Below are 18,927 nucleotides of genomic sequence, written 5' to 3'. Positions count from 1 at the left end.
TACTAATTACTGTATTAATGAAAACTTGAAAAATTCCTGATTTGTTAAGCAAAAGAACCATGAGAAAAAAATACTACACAACCCCATCTACAAGCTGCAGTGGCCGTGTAGGCGTCAGCGGGAGCTGTACTGGGCACAATGTAACAATCTTTATTTTATTCCTGATTTTAAATATGAGCAGCCATTCAGCAACGTAACTTGGTTGTGCTTGGCCCCCGTCCAGAGCAACCAGTCTCTCCTCCCGTCCCCCTTCCAGCTCCCTCGCTCGGCACCTCTTAGCCCAAACCACGAGGTACGAGGGAGGCTAAAGTACAGCAGACCCCGTGGTCCGAGTTCCCCCCTGTTGTATAGATAGTTACGCCTCTGTAGCCATTCGTGGTTTTAGTTGAAAAGTTTAACTTTTTTATGGTTTTAAAGACCTCTAAAACCACTAGAATGTTGATAAGTAGGTCCCTTAGTGATCATTCATACAAAGCCAACACAGGGGAGAAACTACGTCTTGTTTTTGAATGTGGATAGTATTTTGCAAATCAGGTAAATAATATATCAGTTATATCTTGTATATTTCAAAAGCTAAAGAGAGGAGCAAATTTGTGCGTCATAAAAAATAAAAATACTTTGCAACTGAAGACTCCGGGGCCTGATGGACACAGGTGATGCTAAGACAGGTGCCCCATAATGCTCTTCCCACGGCACTGGCTCCCCATTGAGAACTGAGGGACCTCATTTCATGCTTAGTTCCCAGACACTGGAATATATCTCCCCCTCCCACCAACAGATACAGTAGTAGTCTGGGTTTTATTGAACAAGAAGGGACATATTCCAAGGGGTACGAGCCCCCCAGGGTATCACTTGGGCAGATGCTGTTCCCTAATGCTCACACAGTAGGTAACATAATGGGGATATACCCAGCTGGGAATGACTTGCCGGGTACAAATGCTCCTACTGTAGCTTAGAAGAGGGCAATAAATGTATCCCAATATGTACAAGGTAAATACAAAACTTGTAATAAGTGTTATGGGTGAATCTGTACAGCAAGGGTTAACCTGCAGAGTTGTGTACCTCTTCAGTGGTCAATACGGTTTTAAGTTGCCCATGAAATACTTTGTGGGCAGGTTTAAGGTTCCACTGCATTCCCGAATACATCTTTAGAGCGGGTCTTATCGGTTACTTCCTTTTGGCTCCCAAGGCCTGGTGTACTTCTTCAGGTTCTCCTTGTACTCCCTTCTGTAGAGCCTTAGTATAACGTGTGTGTGTAACAGGGCATAAAAACCCTCCCAATCCTTTCTCCCATAATCTCAATCTCTTTTGTTCAGAATCCAAGGGAGGTCCTAAACTTTTCTTTTACCTCCAGGGATCTCCAACAAGGGTGATGTCTATTGAGATGACAGGAAAGGAGGTTCCACCACTTGCACAGGAAATTTTGTGAAATTTCCAAGTCCAAAGAAAACCCAGACAGTTATTACACCGCACTTGTACCATGAATTACTAATGGGAGGCCGGGGGTCTAAAACTGGGTAACCTGGGGGGAACAAGGCAGCCCTTTCTTCTCAATCTGGTCTGTGTGCATTCAGGTGCATTTAAAAAACAAATGCAATTGTGTGTGTATAGATACATCAGCTTCATTTGGGTCAGGGGATCTCCACCTCATGGTCCCGATATCAAATGGGCTTTATGGTCCATTTAAAGGGGATATAAACCCTGCTGCACAACATTACTCAACTAAACTTTACCCAGCTGTTGCCGGACTACAAATCCCAGAATAACTTAACATATAATGAAGGGTGAGGCATGCTGGGAGCTGTAGTCCAGCAACATCAGGGCTGTATTCTTAAAGCAATATTGCCCAATAAAACTTTCCCCCATTAAAATGCAAGAAATCCCCCAATGAGAATCCCAGCTGATGTGAGTAAATCCGGCTCCCTGTTCTCTGTTCCTGCAATTGGAGTTGGGAGCAATAAGCACAGTTTCCCAGCACTGAACAAGTCTGTCCCTTTATCCCCATGTCTGATTCCTGTGCCATATAATGACGGGAAAATGCCATCATTATCTCTATATGTAAGGTACCAGCAAGGGGCCAGTAGAATTCTACTACTACATTACATTTGTGGCAACTTCTGTAGCTTCTATAGGGGTTTACAGCCCGTGTAAGAATAAAATGGAGCCCAGGGAAGGAGAAGCGGCAGTAACAAAGCTCAGTACAGACATTATATCACTAATAAGCACCGCTGAAAGCTCAGATGTGAGGGGGAGGGTAAATAAGCTACGTATCCCAGAATTCCTTGCATTTTTCCTTAATTGTTCCCAGAATCCCTCTGTGCATGCAGGAAACTGAGGTGCAGTCACAGTATGAAGTAAAGCTTTAACCCTGCGCAGCCAGTGCTGATTGGTTGCCATAGTGACTGGTTCTGTGCCACTTTGTCTGTTAATGAGCTCTGCTATTTTCAGTGAGGTAAAAAGTCCTGAATGGAGAATTTATTTTACACTCACACAACAATCTGTGAGTTTTCCCTCTGTCCCTAACTCTGCAGTCTGTGAGTTTTCCCTCTGTCCCTAACTCTGCAGTCTGTGAGTTTTCCCTCTGTCCCTAACTCTGTGTCCCGCCCTTGTGCTCACTGATCCAATCATTGTTCTCTGCCGCTCTCTGTCCCGCCCACATTCCCCTCCCAGCCAATGAGTGAGTGTCCCAGCTCCTCAGTTCCCTCCCTCACAGCTACAGGCAGCAGAGCAGTGTGGGAAAGAGGTGAGTAAGGGAGCGGGGCTGCACTAATGGTGGCACTAAAGGAGCAGTGTTACCTTGTTGTTCCCAACACATGAGCTGATTCCCAGGGACACTTTGCTACTGAGTCAGTGCAGTTTCTGTGGCAGCTCCAAGCCCAACCCACCCACCATAAGTGAATTCCTCTCCCATTTGGTACCAAGGCCCCCCTGCAGCCTGAGGGGAAGCACTGAGGGGCCCATTCTTGGCAGGAAAGGGAAAGTGTTGATTGGCAGACATTGCATCATTAGAGGGAAGTTTAACAGGGGATTGTGGGATTGGTAGTTCAGCCCATGGCTAGACTAGTTATTCTATTCCCTGCTTGGAATTGTTTTGGGGGATATTGCTGGGAATAATCCCCTATAGAAATGTGTAAGTGCTTAATTCCACTTCCAGGCCCCTCCCTCCCACAAGGAGCCAATGGGAATGTGGGAGGAAGCGAGTGACCCAGTGATGGGGAAGAAGGATAAAAATGAGGAGCGGAAGGAGAGAATCCTGAATCTCACACTGGAGATTATCTATCTGCTGACTGGAGAGGTGAGGGGGGCACTGTGAGTGGCACAGTGAGAAGAGACTGTCTGTCTGTACAAAGGGGGTCTCTCTGCTGCGTTACACACTCATCATTCTCTCTCCCTCTCAATACATAGGGCTACGTCATCCCTAAGAAGAAGAGCCCAACTGTGGGTTTGGGGGCCCTGCATGCCCCTGGCTCCGTCATACAGAAGGAAAATGACAAGAAGATCCTGGAACTCATCTCCAACATCATCCAGCTGCTGACTGGAGAGGTGGGTGCGGCCCCCCAATCCCCCCTTATTGTTTAGTAACAGTGTATGATAATCCCTTTCTCTGGCTGGGGGATGACTGTAACATTGTGTGTGCCAGGTTGCCATAAGGTGTGAGGATGTTTCCATCTATTTTTCCTTGGAGGAGTGGGAGTATATAAAAGGAAACAAGGCCCTTTACAGGGAAGGGATAAAGGAGGAGGAGGAGCCCCAGCAGCTCCGCCCACTGGGTGAGTAATGGTTTCTATACAGAATGTTTTGTCTTTCAGAGACCTGGAAGAATTTGATGCCTATTTATACCCAGTTAATTTTCCATGGAACGGGCACATAGCTATTATACAGAATTTTAAAAATAATGTATTAATATTATTATTATTATTATTATTAATACACTTCCTCATTAGCATAACCTGGTGATGTCAGTGAGTGACAGGCAAAACTGTGCAATAGCAGCCCAAGTCCCTCCCCCGTGTCTCTCTGCTCCCGGCCTGTTTCTAATACCAATCAGAACGGGGTCTGACCACTTGATTATTCCTATATATTGTTATTGAATAATGGGGCGGTGCCTGTTTCTGTTAGAAATAAATCAGTTCTAGAGAGGGATTAGTGGCCGGGGGAATAACAAGTGAATCCTGTTGCTGTTGGCAGAGTCGGGGCGACCAGTAATGGCGCTCAGTGTGGGCATGTAATCCTATTAGTAGGGTTGGAGTTATAATGGGGAAATTCTCAGTTTTCTGTGATAATTCTGTAAACTTGCCCTTTAGTCAGCCATCCCAATGTTTCTCCATTGAAATTATGATCTACAGCATCGTCACCAGTTCATGAATATCAACTACTTTTTGTATTGTGTTCATGTCTCTATCCTTCCCTTTAGCAGCCTGTGAGTATAAAGATGGGAGCGATGTTACAGCACATACGGAAGCAACTTTATGTTGTAATAATGATGGGAATCTCACAAACCCTGATGTTTCTCCAGCGGAACAGCCCCCACCGGCCAATGGGATTAAAGAGGAGGCGGCTTCATGGGAAGGGGGAAACCAATCCGATTGCAAAATGATTCCACTCCCAGAACAGATTGAGGTAGCAGATATGCCTACCCCTATCATGGGATATGGCCTGAATAACAGCTCATTAGCAAATTATATATCGGTCGTTATTAAAGAGGAGGTGTCTTCATATGAAGGGGGAAACCAATCAGATTGCAGCATTAATCCCCTTACAGAACAGATACAGGGAACAGACACACCTACTCCTATCATGGGGTGCAGCCTGAATATATCGGAGGGTATTAAAGAGGAACCGGCTTCCTGCAAAGAGGAAAACCAATCAGAATATAATATTACAGTTTCAGAACCAGAACAGGGAAACAATATACCTACTAGTATTATGGGATGCAGCCTGAATAACAGTTTCTCAGCCAATTATATAGCAAATTATATTAAAGAGGAGGCGGCTTCATGGGAAGGGGGGAACCAATCAGATTGCAGCATTAATCCCCTTACAGAACAGATACAGGGAACAGACACACCTACTCCTATCATGGGGTGCAGCCTGAATATATCGGAGGGTATTAAAGAGGAACCGGCTTCCTGCAAAGAGGAAAACCAATCAGAATATAATATTATTACAGTTTCAGAACCAGTACGGGGAAACAATATCATGGGGTGCAGCCTGAATAACAGCTCGGCAGAGGATTATATATCAGTTGTTGTTAAAGAGGAACCGGCCTCAGCTGAAGAAGATAACTATTTTGCAGACCAAATACAATTAATAGATAAGTCGACTGTCATGGGGTGGAGCCTGGATAACAGCACAACTGAGCACATACAGGGAACAGACACACCTACTCCTATCATGGGGTCCAGCCTGAATAACAGCCCTTTAAAAACGAAGGGTAATAAATACAATGAAAATGCCACTAGGTCCCCACATAAATCTCACTCAGCAAAGAACCCATCCAGCCACAATGAGCGAAGCTTTGATACCCATCAAGGAATCCAAACAGGAGAGAAACGATTCCCTTGTTCTGAGTGTGGGAAATGTTTTGCCACCCAAAAATATCTTAGTTTCCATCAGAGAATCCACACAGAAGAGAAACCTTATTCCTGCCGTGAATGCGGGAAATGTTTATCAACGCAAGCGAGCCTTGATCGCCATTACAGAACCCACACACGGGATAAAGATTCCTTTTGTTCAGTGTGTAAAAAATATTATTCAAACCCGTCGTTTCTTAAAATCCACCAAGAACGAGCCCACGCAAAAGAGAAACCATTTTCTTGTTCCGAATGTGGGAAGCGCTTTATTAATGAAACGGAACTTACTGTCCATCGGCGGCGGACTCACACAGGGGAGAAACCATTTCTGTGTCCTGATTGTGGGAAATCCTATTCCAGCACTACAAACCTCACTATCCATTACAGAACCCACACAGGGGAGAAACCGTATCCCTGCCCTGATTGTGGGAAACGTTTTGCCACTTCATCGTCTGTTACTACACATCGACAGAGAATTCACACAGACGACAAACCAATTTCCTGTCCCGAATGTGGGAAACGTTTTCTTAAAATATCAGAACTCACTGCCCATCAGAGAATGCACACAGGGGAGAAACCTTTTTCCTGCACTGAATGTGACAAATCGTTTGCACGTAAGGGCAGCCTCAAAACACATTTTTTGGAAATTCACGCAGATTGAAACCCATTGGCTCCTTGTCATTGCATGAAATGTGTTGCAAACTTTTTTTTTTTTACATCGTTTATATCCTGTTCGTCTTCAAAATACTTGGCAAGTTTGACAAATATAAAGGGGCTGTTTCAGACCGTTTGTGGGGGTTTTTTGGTACTAGGCACTATGTAACAACTTATTTTATTTCTTTAGATGTTTTTTTTGGGGGGGGGGGTTGTCGGTTTTGTAGGTTTCCGTTTTCTTTTCATTTTCGATCTGCAGCATGACCAGTCCCTTCTCCCGTCCCCCTTCCAGCCCTCTCGCTCAGCACCTCCTGGCTCCGACCACACGGCTATTTTAATGGTAGGAGTGGGGACTACTGTACTGCAGACCCTGCAGGGTCTGCTTTATAGATAGTTACGCCTCCGTAGCTATTTGTGGTTTTAGTTGAAAAGCTGTTGTGGTTTTTAAAACCACTAAAATCAGAATGTTGAATAGGACAGAACTTAGACAGATACTTTTGCAGCTGAAGACTCCGGGGCCTGTTTGACACAGGTGATGCTAAGAAAGGTGCCCCATAATGCTCCTCCCACGGCACTGGCTCCCCATTGGGAACTGAGGGACCTTAATTCATGCTTAGTTCCCAGACACTGGAATATATCTCCCCCTCCCCCCAACAGATAATATTCTGGGTTTTATTGAACAAGAAGGGACATATTCCAAGGGGTACGAGCCCCCCAGGGTATCACTTGGGCAGATGCTGTTCCCTAATGCTCACACAGTAGGTAACATAATGGGGATATACCCTGCTGGGAATGACTTGCCGGGTACAAATGCTTTTACTGTAGCTTAGAAGAAGGTAATAAATGTACAAAGTAAATACAAAACTTGTAAAATAATTTTCTTTATTAATAACATTATGCCAGTGACAGTGTTGTGGGTGAATCTGTACAGCAAGGGTTAACCTGCAGAGTTGTGCTCCCCCCATGAAATACTTTGTGGGCAAGTTCGAGGTCCCCCTGCATTCCCGATTACATCTTTAGAGCGGGTCTCTGTGTTATTGTTTTACTGTTGTAGAACCCTCCGAAACTCCCTTTTGGTTCCCAAGGCCTGGTGTACTTCTACAGGTACTCCCTTCTGTAGAGCCTTAGTATAACGTGTGTGTGTAACAGGGCACAAAAACCCTCCCAATCCTTTCTCCTATAGTCTGACTCTCTCTTGTTCAGAATCATGTCAAATAAACTTTTCTTTTACCTCCGGAGATCTCCAACAAGAGTGACGTCTAGTGTCATGTGCCCAAAAGCATCATTATTCACCCTTAAAAGAGCATAGTTCATTATCTTCTCCAAAAATATTGTATAATAGCTCCCATTTAAAGGTTTGGCAAAGGGACTGGAATATTGAGCTTTGTAGGAAGGCAGAGATATTGGCCTATGGGGAAGAATATAAACAGCAGTGACAGTAACAGGGATATATAGCGTAACTCCTCCCAGTCATGTTGGCAATAATGTCTGTGGCTCTCAGACGTCAAGGGGTTCATGTGGCTCCTTACCTGGACGATTGGCCGTTAAAACCATCTTCTCTCAAGCAATTAGAACATCGGAAGTTGGCAATATCTCTTCTGAAAAATCTAGGTTGACTCTCAGATCGGCAGTAATCGATATGTGTCAGAACAACAGGGTGTATATTCGGAAGGCAATGTTGGGGCCGATGGCAGCCTCAATAGAAGCAGTTCCGTGGGCCATATTTCATAGCAGCCTTTGCAACAAGAAATGTTTCGACAGTGGGACAGGAATCTGGAATCCCTCAACAATCTCTTGGTGGTTTCTTCCAAACTTAAAAGGGCATTGAAACTGTGAATGTTTATCTATCGTAGGGCAAGTTTTTTCGAGATCCAGACTTTGTGCAGCAACCGATGCTTCGTGCCTAGGCTGGGGGACTGTGGCAACAGAGTAATAGTCCAGGAGCTTCTGGTCTAGACAGTTGCCGCTTGCACAGAGGAGATACAGTTCTTTGGAAAAGCAGTTACTGGCAGCCTACACTGCTCCCCAACATGTTGAAGGAGCTACAGAGGATACACCAGTCACATTCAGGACTGACTTGCCAATAGCTGACTGGGCGCACAGTAATGGAATTGACTCTCGTAGTAGTCATACAGAAACACACATTGTGGAAAAGGGATCTGCAGGAAAGGGCAGTATTCAGTGAATCTCCATCTCGAGGAAAGTAAACACAAGGTTTGGTTATATATACAAAGAGCTGGACAGTGCTCAGAGCTTTGAATGTGTGGATAGTACAATGGCAAAAAAGACAATTGGACATTTGTATGTGCAGGGGCAGTAATAAAATAATTGTACCAAAAGGGCAGAGATACTTGTTGTGAAACTGTATTTAGATCTCAAGAAATACAAAGTGCAGATAATGGTACAGGACCCCCTACTAGGTCAAAATGTATGGATTGTTCCTACAGCATCAAAAGGTCCACAAAAGTCCAAGAATGGGGAAGTAATTGCTATAGGACCAGGAAGTAACCATTGGGTTTATGTGAGGGAGATACTAATCCTGTTTATCTTCCCATCCATAGGTGGAGACCTGTGTGTGTATAGAGAGGACTGACAGCCAGACACCATGGGTCTATACCTCTCCTGATAGTTTGCCTTCTCTGCCACAGAGAGCCTTTTGTCTTGTAGGAAAATATTTACATGAAGCTAATTGTTTGGTGTCCTCTCCTGTCCCTACTCATGGATTGGGGACTCTCTTGTTGGGGGAGCCATTAACATGGACTGAGTGAGGAGTCTGCTCTTCATTTTATGCTTGTGCTTAGCAATTTATATTATGTGATCCAATGCATCAAGGCTGGTACCATATCTGGCAAGCTGAATTGCTCTCCTATCCTACTGCCTCTGTGAATCAAGGGGTGGAATCTAAGAAAATTATTGATTCACAGAGCAGAAGTTAGAGAGAACAGAACAACGCTATAAAGGTGGAGCATTTAGCAAATCATGGAATGCCTGATATTTGCCATATATAGTATGCTAACCGCTAAGGTATATATTCTGTAATGCTGTATTGTACCATATATAGTATGCTAACTGCTAGGTATATTCACTAATGCTGTATTGTACCATATATAGCAGGGGAGGGCAAACTTTTTGGCTCAGGGGCCACATTGACTTACAGACGGCCCGGGCCGGACCAGCGCTACGCCCAGGGCCGCCATTAGAAATCACAGGGCCTCTCAGCTCCCACCCAGGATCCTGCAGCTCCCCACCCCAGCATCCTCCCCAGCATCCTTCAGCTCACCCCCAGCATCCTCCAGCTCCCTCTTCAGCATCCCACCCAGCATCCTCCAGCTCTATTCCTCAGCATCCTGCAGTTCCCCCCAGCATCCATCAGCTCCCACCCAGCATCCTGCAGTTTCCCCCAGCGTCCTTCCCATCCTCCTCCTCAACATCCTCCCACCAGCTCCCCCCCCCCCCCCCCACAGCGACCTACAGCTTCCTTTGGCTCCATCCTCCAGCGACCTCCTGCCTCCTTCGGCTGTGTCAGTCCCTCGGCTCCCGCTGCATCTGAAGTTTTATACGGTTGTGCCCCGTGCGTTCTGACGTCACGCGCACGCACAGGGCGCAACCTATCAGGCGTCGGCGGGCCGGATTAAAAAGGCAAACGGGCCGGATGTGGCCCACGGGCCGTAGTTTGCCCACCCCTGATATATAGTACGCTAACTGCTAGGTATATTCACTAATGCTGTATTGTACCATATATAGTATGCTAACTGATACTTTTATTGTATTCTGTGTGTGGGGGGGGGGGAGCATATATAAAGCTGAGCTTGGGGGAACTTTGACTTCGGTCTGGACTACAAAGTGCCTGGTATCTTGAAATTGCTACTGAACCAAGAAGTGGACAGGGGTCCCTCAACGATCGGTGCTGAGTATCAATAAATCTCTTATATTTATTTGTACTTGTGTGTGTGTTGGTGTAATCACAGAATTAACAAGAGCCTTTCTCAATACAAGGGTTTATGTCAATCTTTATTTGAACCTGTGGAATTCATTAATATCAATCATCTGTCTAAGAAAACTGCCTTTCTGGGGGCTATTACTGTAGCTAAAAGAATCGGAATAGACCAAAGGTTCCATCGTAGGAGAATTTAAACTCACAGATCTTGACGTCTTTTTGCCGAGTCTGTTGATCAGGAGAGCGGGTCTAGTCTTCCAAATCTGGACGTGCATAGACGTCTGTCTGTCTGTACTGAGAGATCTGAGGCAATCAGACAATCCGATCACCTATTGTCTTATTTGGAGGAAATAGGAAAGGTCTCAAGGCTTCGAAATGTACAGTTGCAGTGTTTGTAAATTATCGCTACGGCCTGTAAATCTAGAGAGAAGGAACCAATAATTACAAAGCACATTCTACTAGGGCTACTTCTTTGGCTGAAAGGTCTCAAGTCCATATCGAGTAACTACACTTTATCCCACCACAAAACAGATATTCGTATAACTTGGGTGCCACTGGTTCTTGAAACAAAATGCTAACTCTTTATTGGGCAGATGTTACACGATTTCCCGGTGGGTGCTGATACAAGTCAGTAAATGAGTCCATGACTTTCACACAAACACAGGGTTAGAGTTCCCAACACCCGGGGGTAGTACTCACTGCCTTGGTGAAACAACCCAAAAGAAAAGAAGCTCACGGGGGGGGGTAATTACTCCAGGAATCTTTCTATCCCTGAGCCTGGGAGCTTGAGTCCCTATACTGGCAGTGACACTGCAGGGTACCAACCCTTACTGACCTCCTCGTTGGAGCCTCTGACTGCTCTACTCAGGGCTGCCATCAGGAATCACAGTGCCCCATACAGCATAATGATCAGGATCTCCTGATTAAACCCTGTTACACAGCACTACTCAACCAAACTTTACCCAGTTGTTGCTGGACTGCAAATCCCAAAATTACATCATTATCTCTATATGTTACAGTCCCCATACACCTAAAGATCTGCTCGTCTGGCATGGTCGCCAAGCAAGTGGATCTTCTCCCGATATCCCCACCTACAGGTGGGCGATATCAGGGGAATTTAGGCTAATTTGGTCGTTCGGCCCTGGGGCCAAACAATCGAATTATAACAGATGTAATGGGCGCAGTCAGTTCAGGGACCACATAAACGAGCCGTTGCGGTCCCCGATCCAACTGAAATTTTGAACCTGCCGATCGATATCTGACTGATTTCAGGGCATTCCCATTGGTCACATCTGCTTTTATAAAGAAGTTTTTGATCAGTAGAATTCTACTACTACTTTACATTTTTGGCAACCCATTTAAGAATAAAATGGAGCCCAGGGAAGGCAAAACAGCACTAAGGAAGCCCAGTACAGACATTATATCACTAATAAGCACCACTGAGAGCTCAGATGTGAGGGGGAGTAGAAAAACAACAAGTGGCTTGAGGGGCAGTCACAGTATGAGGTAAAGCTTTAATCCTACATGTGTCAGTGCTGATTGGTTGCCATAGTTACTGGTTTGGTGCCACTTTGTCTGCTAATGAGCTCTGCTATTTTCAGTGAGGTAAAAAGTACTGAATGGAGAATTTATTTTATACTCACACAACAATCTGTGAGTTTTCCCTCTGTCCCTAACTCTGTGTCCCGCCCTTCTGCTCACTGATCCAATCATTCTTCTCTGCCGCTCTCTGTCCCGCCCACATTCCCCTCCCAGCCAATGAGTGAGTGTCCCAGCTCCTCAGTTCCCTCCCTCACAGCTACAGGCAGCAGAGCAGTGTGGGAAAGAGGTGAGTAAGGGAGCGGGGCTGCACTAATGGTGGCACTAAAGGAGCAGTGTTACCTTGCTACCGACGTGAGGTAATTGCCCCAGATAAAGCCCAGAGCTGTGTGAGTGCAGGGGGGCAAATAGGGGCAGCTGGGCTAATAATTGCCCCAGATAAAGCCCAGAGCTGTGTGAGTGCAGGGGGCAAATAGGGGCAGCTGGGCTAATAATTGCCCCAGATAAAGCCCAGAGCTGTGTGAGTGCAGGGGGGCAAATAGGGGCAGCTGGGCTAATAATTGCCCCAGATAAAGCCCAGAGCTGTGTGAGTGCAGGGGGCAAATAGGGGCAGCTGGGCTAATAATTGCCCCAGATAAAGCCCAGAGCTGTGTGAGTGCATGTGGCAAATAGGGGCAGCTGGGCTAATAATTGCCCCAGATAAAGCCCAGAGCTGTGTGAGTGCAGGGGGCAAATAGGGGCAGCTGGGCTAATAATTGCCCCAGATAAAGCCCAGAGCTGTGTGAGTGCATGTGGCAAATAGGGGCAGCTGGGCTAATAATTGCCCCAGATAAAGCCCAGAGCTGTGTGAGTGCAGGGGGCAAATAGGGGCAGCTGGGCTAATAATTGCCCCAGATAAAGCCCAGAGCTGTGTGAGTGCAGGGGCAAATAGGGGCAGCTGGGCTAATAATTGCCCCAGATAAAGCCCAGAGCTGTGTGAGTGCAGGGGGCAAATAGGGGCAGCTGGGCTAATAATTGCCCCAGATAAAGCCCAGAGCTGTGTGAGTGCAGGGGGCAAATAGGGGCAGCTGGGCTAATAATTGCCCCAGATAAAGCCCAGAGCTGTGTGAGTGCATGTGGCAAATAGGGGCAGCTGGGCTAATAATTGCCCCAGATAAAGCCCAGAGCTGTGTGAGTGCAGGGGGCAAATAGGGGCAGCTGGGCTAATAATTGCCCCAGATAAAGCCCAGAGCTGTGTGAGTGCAGGGGGCAAATAGGGGCAGCTGGGCTAATAATTGCCCCAGATAAAGCCCAGAGCTGTGTGAGTGCATGTGGCAAATAGGGGCAGCTGGGCTAATAATTGCCCCAGATAAAGCCCAGAGCTGTGTGAGTGCAGGGGGCAAATAGGGGCAGCTGGGCTAATAATTGCCCCAGATAAAGCCCAGAGCTGTGTGAGTGCATGTGGCAAATAGGGGCAGCTGGGCTAATAATTGCCCCAGATAAAGCCCAGAGCTGTGTGAGTGCAGGGGGCAAATAGGGGCAGCTGGGCTAATAATTGCCCCAGATAAAGCCCAGAGCTGTGTGAGTGCAGGGGGCAAATAGGGGCAGCTGGGCTAATAATTGCCCCAGATAAAGCCCAGAGCTGTGTGAGTGCATGTGGCAAATAGGGGCAGCTGGGCTAATAATTGCCCCAGATAAAGCCCAGAGCTGTGTGAGTGCAGGGGGCAAATAGGGGCAGCTGGGCTAATAATTGCCCCACATAAAGCCCAGAGCTGTGTGAGTGCATGTGGCAAATAGGGGCAGCTGGGCTAATAATTGCCCCAGATAAAGCCCAGAGCTGTGTGAGTGCAGGGGGCAAATAGGGGCAGCTGGGCTAATAATTGCCCCAGATAAAGCCCAGAGCTGTGTGAGTGCATGTGGCAAATAGGGGCAGCTGGGCTAATAATTGCCCCAGATAAAGCCCAGAGCTGTGTGAGTGCAGGGGGCAAATAGGGGCAGCTGGGCTAATAATTGCCCCAGATAAAGCCCAGAGCTGTGTGAGTGCAGGGGGCAAATAGGGGCAGCTGGGCTAATAATTGCCCCAGATAAAGCCCAGAGCTGTGTGAGTGCATGTGGCAAATAGGGGCAGCTGGGCTAATAATTGCCCCAGATAAAGCCCAGAGCTGTGTGAGTGCAGGGGGCAAATAGGGGCAGCTGGGCTAATAATTGCCCCAGATAAAGCCCAGAGCTGTGTGAGTGCAGGGGGCAAATAGGGGCAGCTGGGCTAATAATTGCCCCAGATAAAGCCCAGAGCTGTGTGAGTGCATGTGGCAAATAGGGGCAGCTGGGCTAATAATTGCCCCAGATAAAGCCCAGAGCTGTGTGAGTGCAGGGGGCAAATAGGGGCAGCTGGGCTAATAATTGCCCCAGATAAAGCCCAGAGCTGTGTGAGTGCATGTGGCAAATAGGGGCAGCTGGGCTAATAATTGCCCCAGATAAAGCCCAGAGCTGTGTGAGTGCAGGGGGCAAATAGGGGCAGCTGGGCTAATAATTGCCCCAGATAAAGCCCAGAGCTGTGTGAGTGCAGGGGGCAAATAGGGGCAGCTGGGCTAATAATTGCCCCAGATAAAGCCCAGAGCTGTGTGAGTGCAGGGGGCAAATAGGGGCAGCTGGGCTAATAATTGCCCCAGATAAAGCCCAGAGCTGTGTGAGTGCATGTGGCAAATAGGGGCAGCTGGGCTAATAATTGCCCCAGATAAAGCCCAGAGCTGTGTGAGTGCAGGGGGCAAATAGGGGCAGCTGGGCTAATAATTGCCCCAGATAAAGCCCAGAGCTGTGTGAGTGCATGTGGCAAATAGGGGCAGCTGGGCTAATAATTGCCCCAGATAAAGCCCAGAGCTGTGTGAGTGCAGGGGGCAAATAGGGGCAGCTGGGCTAATAATTGCCCCAGATAAAGCCCAGAGCTGTGTGAGTGCAGGGGGCAAATAGGGGCAGCTGGGCTAATAATTGCCCCAGATAAAGCCCAGAGCTGTGTGAGTGCATGTGGCAAATAGGGGCAGCTGGGCTAATAATTGCCCCAGATAAAGCCTAGAGCTGTGTGAGTGCAGGGGGCAAATAGGGGCAGCTGGGCTAATAATTGCCCCCATAAAGCCCAGAGCTGTGTGAGTGCAGGGGGCAAATAGGGGCAGCTGGGCTAATAATTGCCCCAGATAAAGCCCAGAGCTGTGTGAGTGCAGGGGGCAAATAGGGGCGGCTGGGCTAATAATTGCCCCAGATAAAGCCCAGAGCTGTGTGAGTGCAGGGGCAAATAGGGGCAGCTGGGCTAATAACTGCCCCAGATAAAGCCTAGAGCTGTGTGAGTGCAGGGGGCAAATAGGGGCAGCTAGGCTAATAATTGCCCCAAATAAAGCCCAGAGCTGTGTGAGTGCAGGGGGCAAATAGGGGCAGCTGGGCTAATAATTGCCCCAGATAAAGCCTAGAGCTGTGTGAGTGCAGGGGGCAAATAGGGGCAGCTGGGCTAATAATTGCCCCAGATAAAGCCCAGAGCTGTGTGAGTGCAGGGGGCAAATAGGGGCAGCTGGGCTAATAATTGCCCCAGATAAAGCCCAGAGCTGTGTGAGTGCAGGGGGCAAATAGGGGCAGCTGGGCTAATAATTGCCCCAGATAAAGCCCAGAGCTGTGTGAGTGCATGTGGCAAATAGGGGCAGCTGGGCTAATAATTGCCCCAGATAAAGCCCAGAGCTGTGTGAGTGCAGGGGGCAAATAGGGGCAGCTGGGCTAATAATTGCCCCAGATAAAGCCCAGAGCTGTGTGAGTGCATGTGGCAAATAGGGGCAGCTGGGCTAATAATTGCCCCAGATAAAGCCCAGAGCTGTGTGAGTGCAGGGGGCAAATAGGGGCAGCTGGGCTAATAATTGCCCCAGATAAAGCCCAGAGCTGTGTGAGTGCATGTGGCAAATAGGGGCAGCTGGGCTAATAATTGCCCCAGATAAAGCCCAGAGCTGTGTGAGTGCAGGGGGCAAATAGGGGCAGCTGGGCTAATAATTGCCCCAGATAAAGCCCAGAGCTGTGTGAGTGCATGTGGCAAATAGGGGCAGCTGGGCTAATAATTGCCCCAGATAAAGCCTAGAGCTGTGTGAGTGCAGGGGGCAAATAGGGGCAGCTGGGCTAATAATTGCCCCCATAAAGCCCAGAGCTGTGTGAGTGCAGGGGGCAAATAGGGGCAGCTGGGCTAATAATTGCCCCAGATAAAGCCCAGAGCTGTGTGAGTGCAGGGGGCAAATAGGGGCGGCTGGGCTAATAATTGCCCCAGATAAAGCCCAGAGCTGTGTGAGTGCAGGGGCAAATAGGGGCAGCTGGGCTAATAACTGCCCCAGATAAAGCCTAGAGCTGTGTGAGTGCAGGGGGCAAATAAGGGCAGCTAGGCTAATAATTGCCCCAGATAAAGCCCAGAGCTGTGTGAGTGCATGTGGCAAATAGGGGCAGCTGGGCTAATAATTGCCCCAGATAAAGCCTAGAGCTGTGTGAGTGCAGGGGGCAAATAGGGGCAGCTGGGCTAATAATTGCCCCAGATAAAGCCTAGAGCTGTGTGAGTGCAGGGGGCAAATAGGGGCAGCTGGGCTAATAATTGCCCCAGATAAAGCCCAGAGCTGTGTGAGTGCAGGGGGCAAATAGGGGCAGCTGGGCTAATAATTGCCCCAGATAAAGCCTAGAGCTGTGTGAGTGCAGGGGGCAAATAGGGGCAGCTGGGCTAATAATTGCCCCAGATAAAGCCCAGAGCTGTGTGAGTGCAGGGGGCAAATAGGGGCAGCTGGGCTAATAATTGCCCCAGATAAAGCCCAGAGCTGTGTGAGTGCATGTGGCAAATAGGGGCAGCTGGGCTAATAATTGCCCCAGATAAAGCCCAGAGCTGTGTGAGTGCAGGGGCAAATAGGGGCAGCTGGGCTAATAATTGCCCCAGATAAAGCCCAGAGCTGTGTGAGTGCATGTGGCAAATAGGGGCAGCTGGGCTAATAATTGCCCCAGATAAAGCCCAGAGCTGTGTGAGTGCAGGGGGCAAATAGGGGCAGCTGGGCTAATAATTGCCCCAGATAAAGCCCAGAGCTGTGTGAGTGCAGGGGGCAAATAGGGGCAGCTGGGCTAATAATTGCCCCAGATAAAGCCCAGAGCTGTGTGAGTGCAGGGGGCAAATAGGGGCGGCTGGGCTAATAATTGCCCCAGATAAAGCCCAGAGCTGTGTGAGTGCAGGGGCAAATAGGGGCAGCTGGGCTAATAACTGCCCCAGATAAAGCCTAGAGCTGTGTGAGTGCAGGGGGCAAATAGGGGCAGCTAGGCTAATAATTGCCCCAAATAAAGCCCAGAGCTGTGTGAGTGCAGGGGGCAAATAGGGGCAGCTGGGCTAATAATTGCCCCAGATAAAGCCTAGAGCTGTGTGAGTGCAGGGGGCAAATAGGGGCAGCTGGGCTAATAATTGCCCCAGATAAAGCCCAGAGCTGTGTGAGTGCAGGGGGCAAATAGGGGCAGCTGGGCTAATAATTGCCCCAGATAAAGCCCAGAGCTGTGTGAGTGCATGTGGCAAATAGGGGCAGCTGGGCTAATAATTGCCCCAGATAAAGCCCAGAGCTGTGTGAGTGCAGGGGGCAAATAGGGGCAGCTGGGCTAATAATTGCCCCAGATAAAGCCCAGAGCTGTGTGAGTGCAGGGGGCAAATAGGGGCAGCTGGGCTAATAATTGCCCCAGATAAAGCCCAGAGCTGTGTGAGTGCAGGGGGCAAATAGGGGCAGCTGGGCTAATAATTGCCCCAGATAAAGCCCAGAGCTGTGTGAGTGCATGTGGCAAATAGGGGCAGCTGGGCTAATAATTGCCCCAGATAAAGCCTAGAGCTGTGTGAGTGCAGGGGGCAAATAGGGGCAGCTGGGCTAATAATTGCCCCCATAAAGCCCAGAGCTGTGTGAGTGCAGGGGGCAAATAGGGGCAGCTGGGCTAATAATTGCCCCAGATAAAGCCCAGAGCTGTGTGAGTGCAGGGGGCAAATAGGGGCGGCTGGGCTAATAATTGCCCCAGATAAAGCCCAGAGCTGTGTGAGTGCAGGGGGCAAATAGGGGCAGCTGGGCTAATAATTGCCCCAGATAAAGCCCAGAGCTGTGTGAGTGCAGGGGGCAAATAGGGGCAGCTGGGCTAATAATTGCCCCAGATAAAGCCCAGAGCTGTGTGAGTGCATGTGGCAAATAGGGGCAGCTGGGCTAATAATTGCCCCAGATAAAGCCCAGAGCTGTGTGAGTGCAGGGGGCAAATAGGGGCAGCTGGGCTAATAATTGCCCCAGATAAAGCCCAGAGCTGTGTGAGTGCATGTGGCAAATAGGGGCAGCTGGGCTAATAATTGCCCCAGATAAAGCCCAGAGCTGTGTGAGTGCAGGGGGCAAATAGGGGCAGCTGGGCTAATAATTGCCCCAGATAAAGCCCAGAGCTGTGTGAGTGCAGGGGGCAAATAGGGGCAGCTGGGCTAATAATTGCCCCAGATAAAGCCTAGAGCTGTGTGAGTGCAGGGGGCAAATTGGGGCAACTGGGCTAGTAATTGCCCCAGATAAAGCCCAGAGCTGTGTGAGTGCAGGGGGCAAATAGGGGCAGCTGGGCTAATAATTGCCCCAGATAAAGCCCAGAGCTGTGTGAGTGCAGGGGGCAAATAGGGGCAGCTGGGCTAATAATTGCCCCAGATAAAGCCCAGAGCTGTGTGAGTGAAGGGGGCAAATAGGGGCAGCTGGGCAGCTATACATACTGGGGGGCATCAGGGGCAGGTAGGGAGAGTGGGGGAATAGTAGGGATAAGGGTTGGTGACCCTGGGGGGACATAAGGGGGTGGGTTGGGGGAAGCAGGCTGGGATGGGAGTGGGGGATTGGGGTGTAAGGGGGCAGAGGGGAATAGAAATGTAAGGGTAGGTACATTGCTGCTATATTAGTAATACTGCCCCTGCCCTTACCTGCTGTGTTACCCACTGGGCAAGATGGAGACACTTTATACCCCCCGTGCCCGACCTGCAGCCAATCACTTGCACCCAGCGCCCAACAGCTGAAGGGTATCTGGGGTTCCTGCTGGGAGTTGTAGTACAACAAGAGCTCTGATTGGCTGCTTTATATAAATAGGCAACTGCTTCTGTCATTAACTGGTGTGTTACCAACAGGGGCACTTCCAGGCCAGTCCCTCCCACAAGGAGCCAATGGGAATGTGGGAGGAAGCGAGTGACCCAGTGATGGGGAAGAAGGATAAAAA

At 48.7% G+C, this 18,927-nt stretch overlaps 3 protein-coding genes and 1 long non-coding RNA gene across 5 annotated transcripts in view; all 4 read left to right on the top strand.

The window, feature by feature from the left end:
- h2ac14 (H2A clustered histone 14) overlaps positions 1–18,927 on the top strand; it is a 1,193,713-nt gene that overhangs the window by 1,163,003 nt on the left and 11,783 nt on the right.
- Positions 3,179–4,162, top strand: LOC116407595 (gastrula zinc finger protein XlCGF53.1-like). Its single transcript, XM_031893122.1, has 3 exons — positions 3,179–3,295; positions 3,406–3,543; positions 3,641–4,162. Exons 1-3 carry the CDS (start codon positions 3,179–3,181, stop codon positions 3,776–3,778), a joined length of 393 nt encoding a protein of 130 aa, XP_031748982.1. The 3' UTR covers positions 3,779–4,162.
- Positions 4,507–8,867, top strand: LOC105945435 (oocyte zinc finger protein XlCOF22-like). The gene has a single exon (XM_031893024.1). It carries the CDS (start codon positions 4,594–4,596, stop codon positions 6,232–6,234), a length of 1,641 nt encoding a protein of 546 aa, XP_031748884.1. The 5' UTR covers positions 4,507–4,593; the 3' UTR covers positions 6,235–8,867.
- LOC116407602 lies at positions 11,951–18,921 on the top strand. 2 transcript variants are annotated; one of them, XR_004220418.1, is made up of 2 exons: positions 11,951–11,992; positions 18,839–18,921. It is a non-coding gene; the product is annotated as an uncharacterized LOC116407602 (long non-coding RNA). The 2 variants fall into 2 exon arrangements; XR_004220419.1 differs by lacking the exon at positions 11,951–11,992 and adding an exon at positions 12,023–12,062.

This window comes from Xenopus tropicalis, chromosome 9 (assembly GCF_000004195.4).
Source record: "Xenopus tropicalis strain Nigerian chromosome 9, UCB_Xtro_10.0, whole genome shotgun sequence".
Taxonomy (NCBI): Eukaryota; Metazoa; Chordata; class Amphibia; order Anura; family Pipidae; genus Xenopus; species Xenopus tropicalis.
This window is presented reverse-complemented; position numbering and strand designations above follow the sequence as displayed.

What these genes read in the sequence shown, in the direction of transcription:
- LOC116407595 (XM_031893122.1), top strand. Translation starts at nt 3,179, where the DNA reads ATGGGAATGTGGGAGGAAGCGAGTGACCCAGTGATGGGGAAGAAGGAT. An exon ending in TCTATCTGCTGACTGGAGAG is followed by an intron (nt 3,296 to 3,405) that starts GTGAGGGGGGCA and finishes CTCAATACATAG; the next exon opens with GGCTACGTCATCCCTAAGAA. An exon ending in TCCAGCTGCTGACTGGAGAG is followed by an intron (nt 3,544 to 3,640) that starts GTGGGTGCGGCC and finishes TGTGTGTGCCAG; the next exon opens with GTTGCCATAAGGTGTGAGGA.
- LOC105945435 (XM_031893024.1), top strand. Translation starts at nt 4,594, where the DNA reads ATGATTCCACTCCCAGAACAGATTGAGGTAGCAGATATGCCTACCCCT.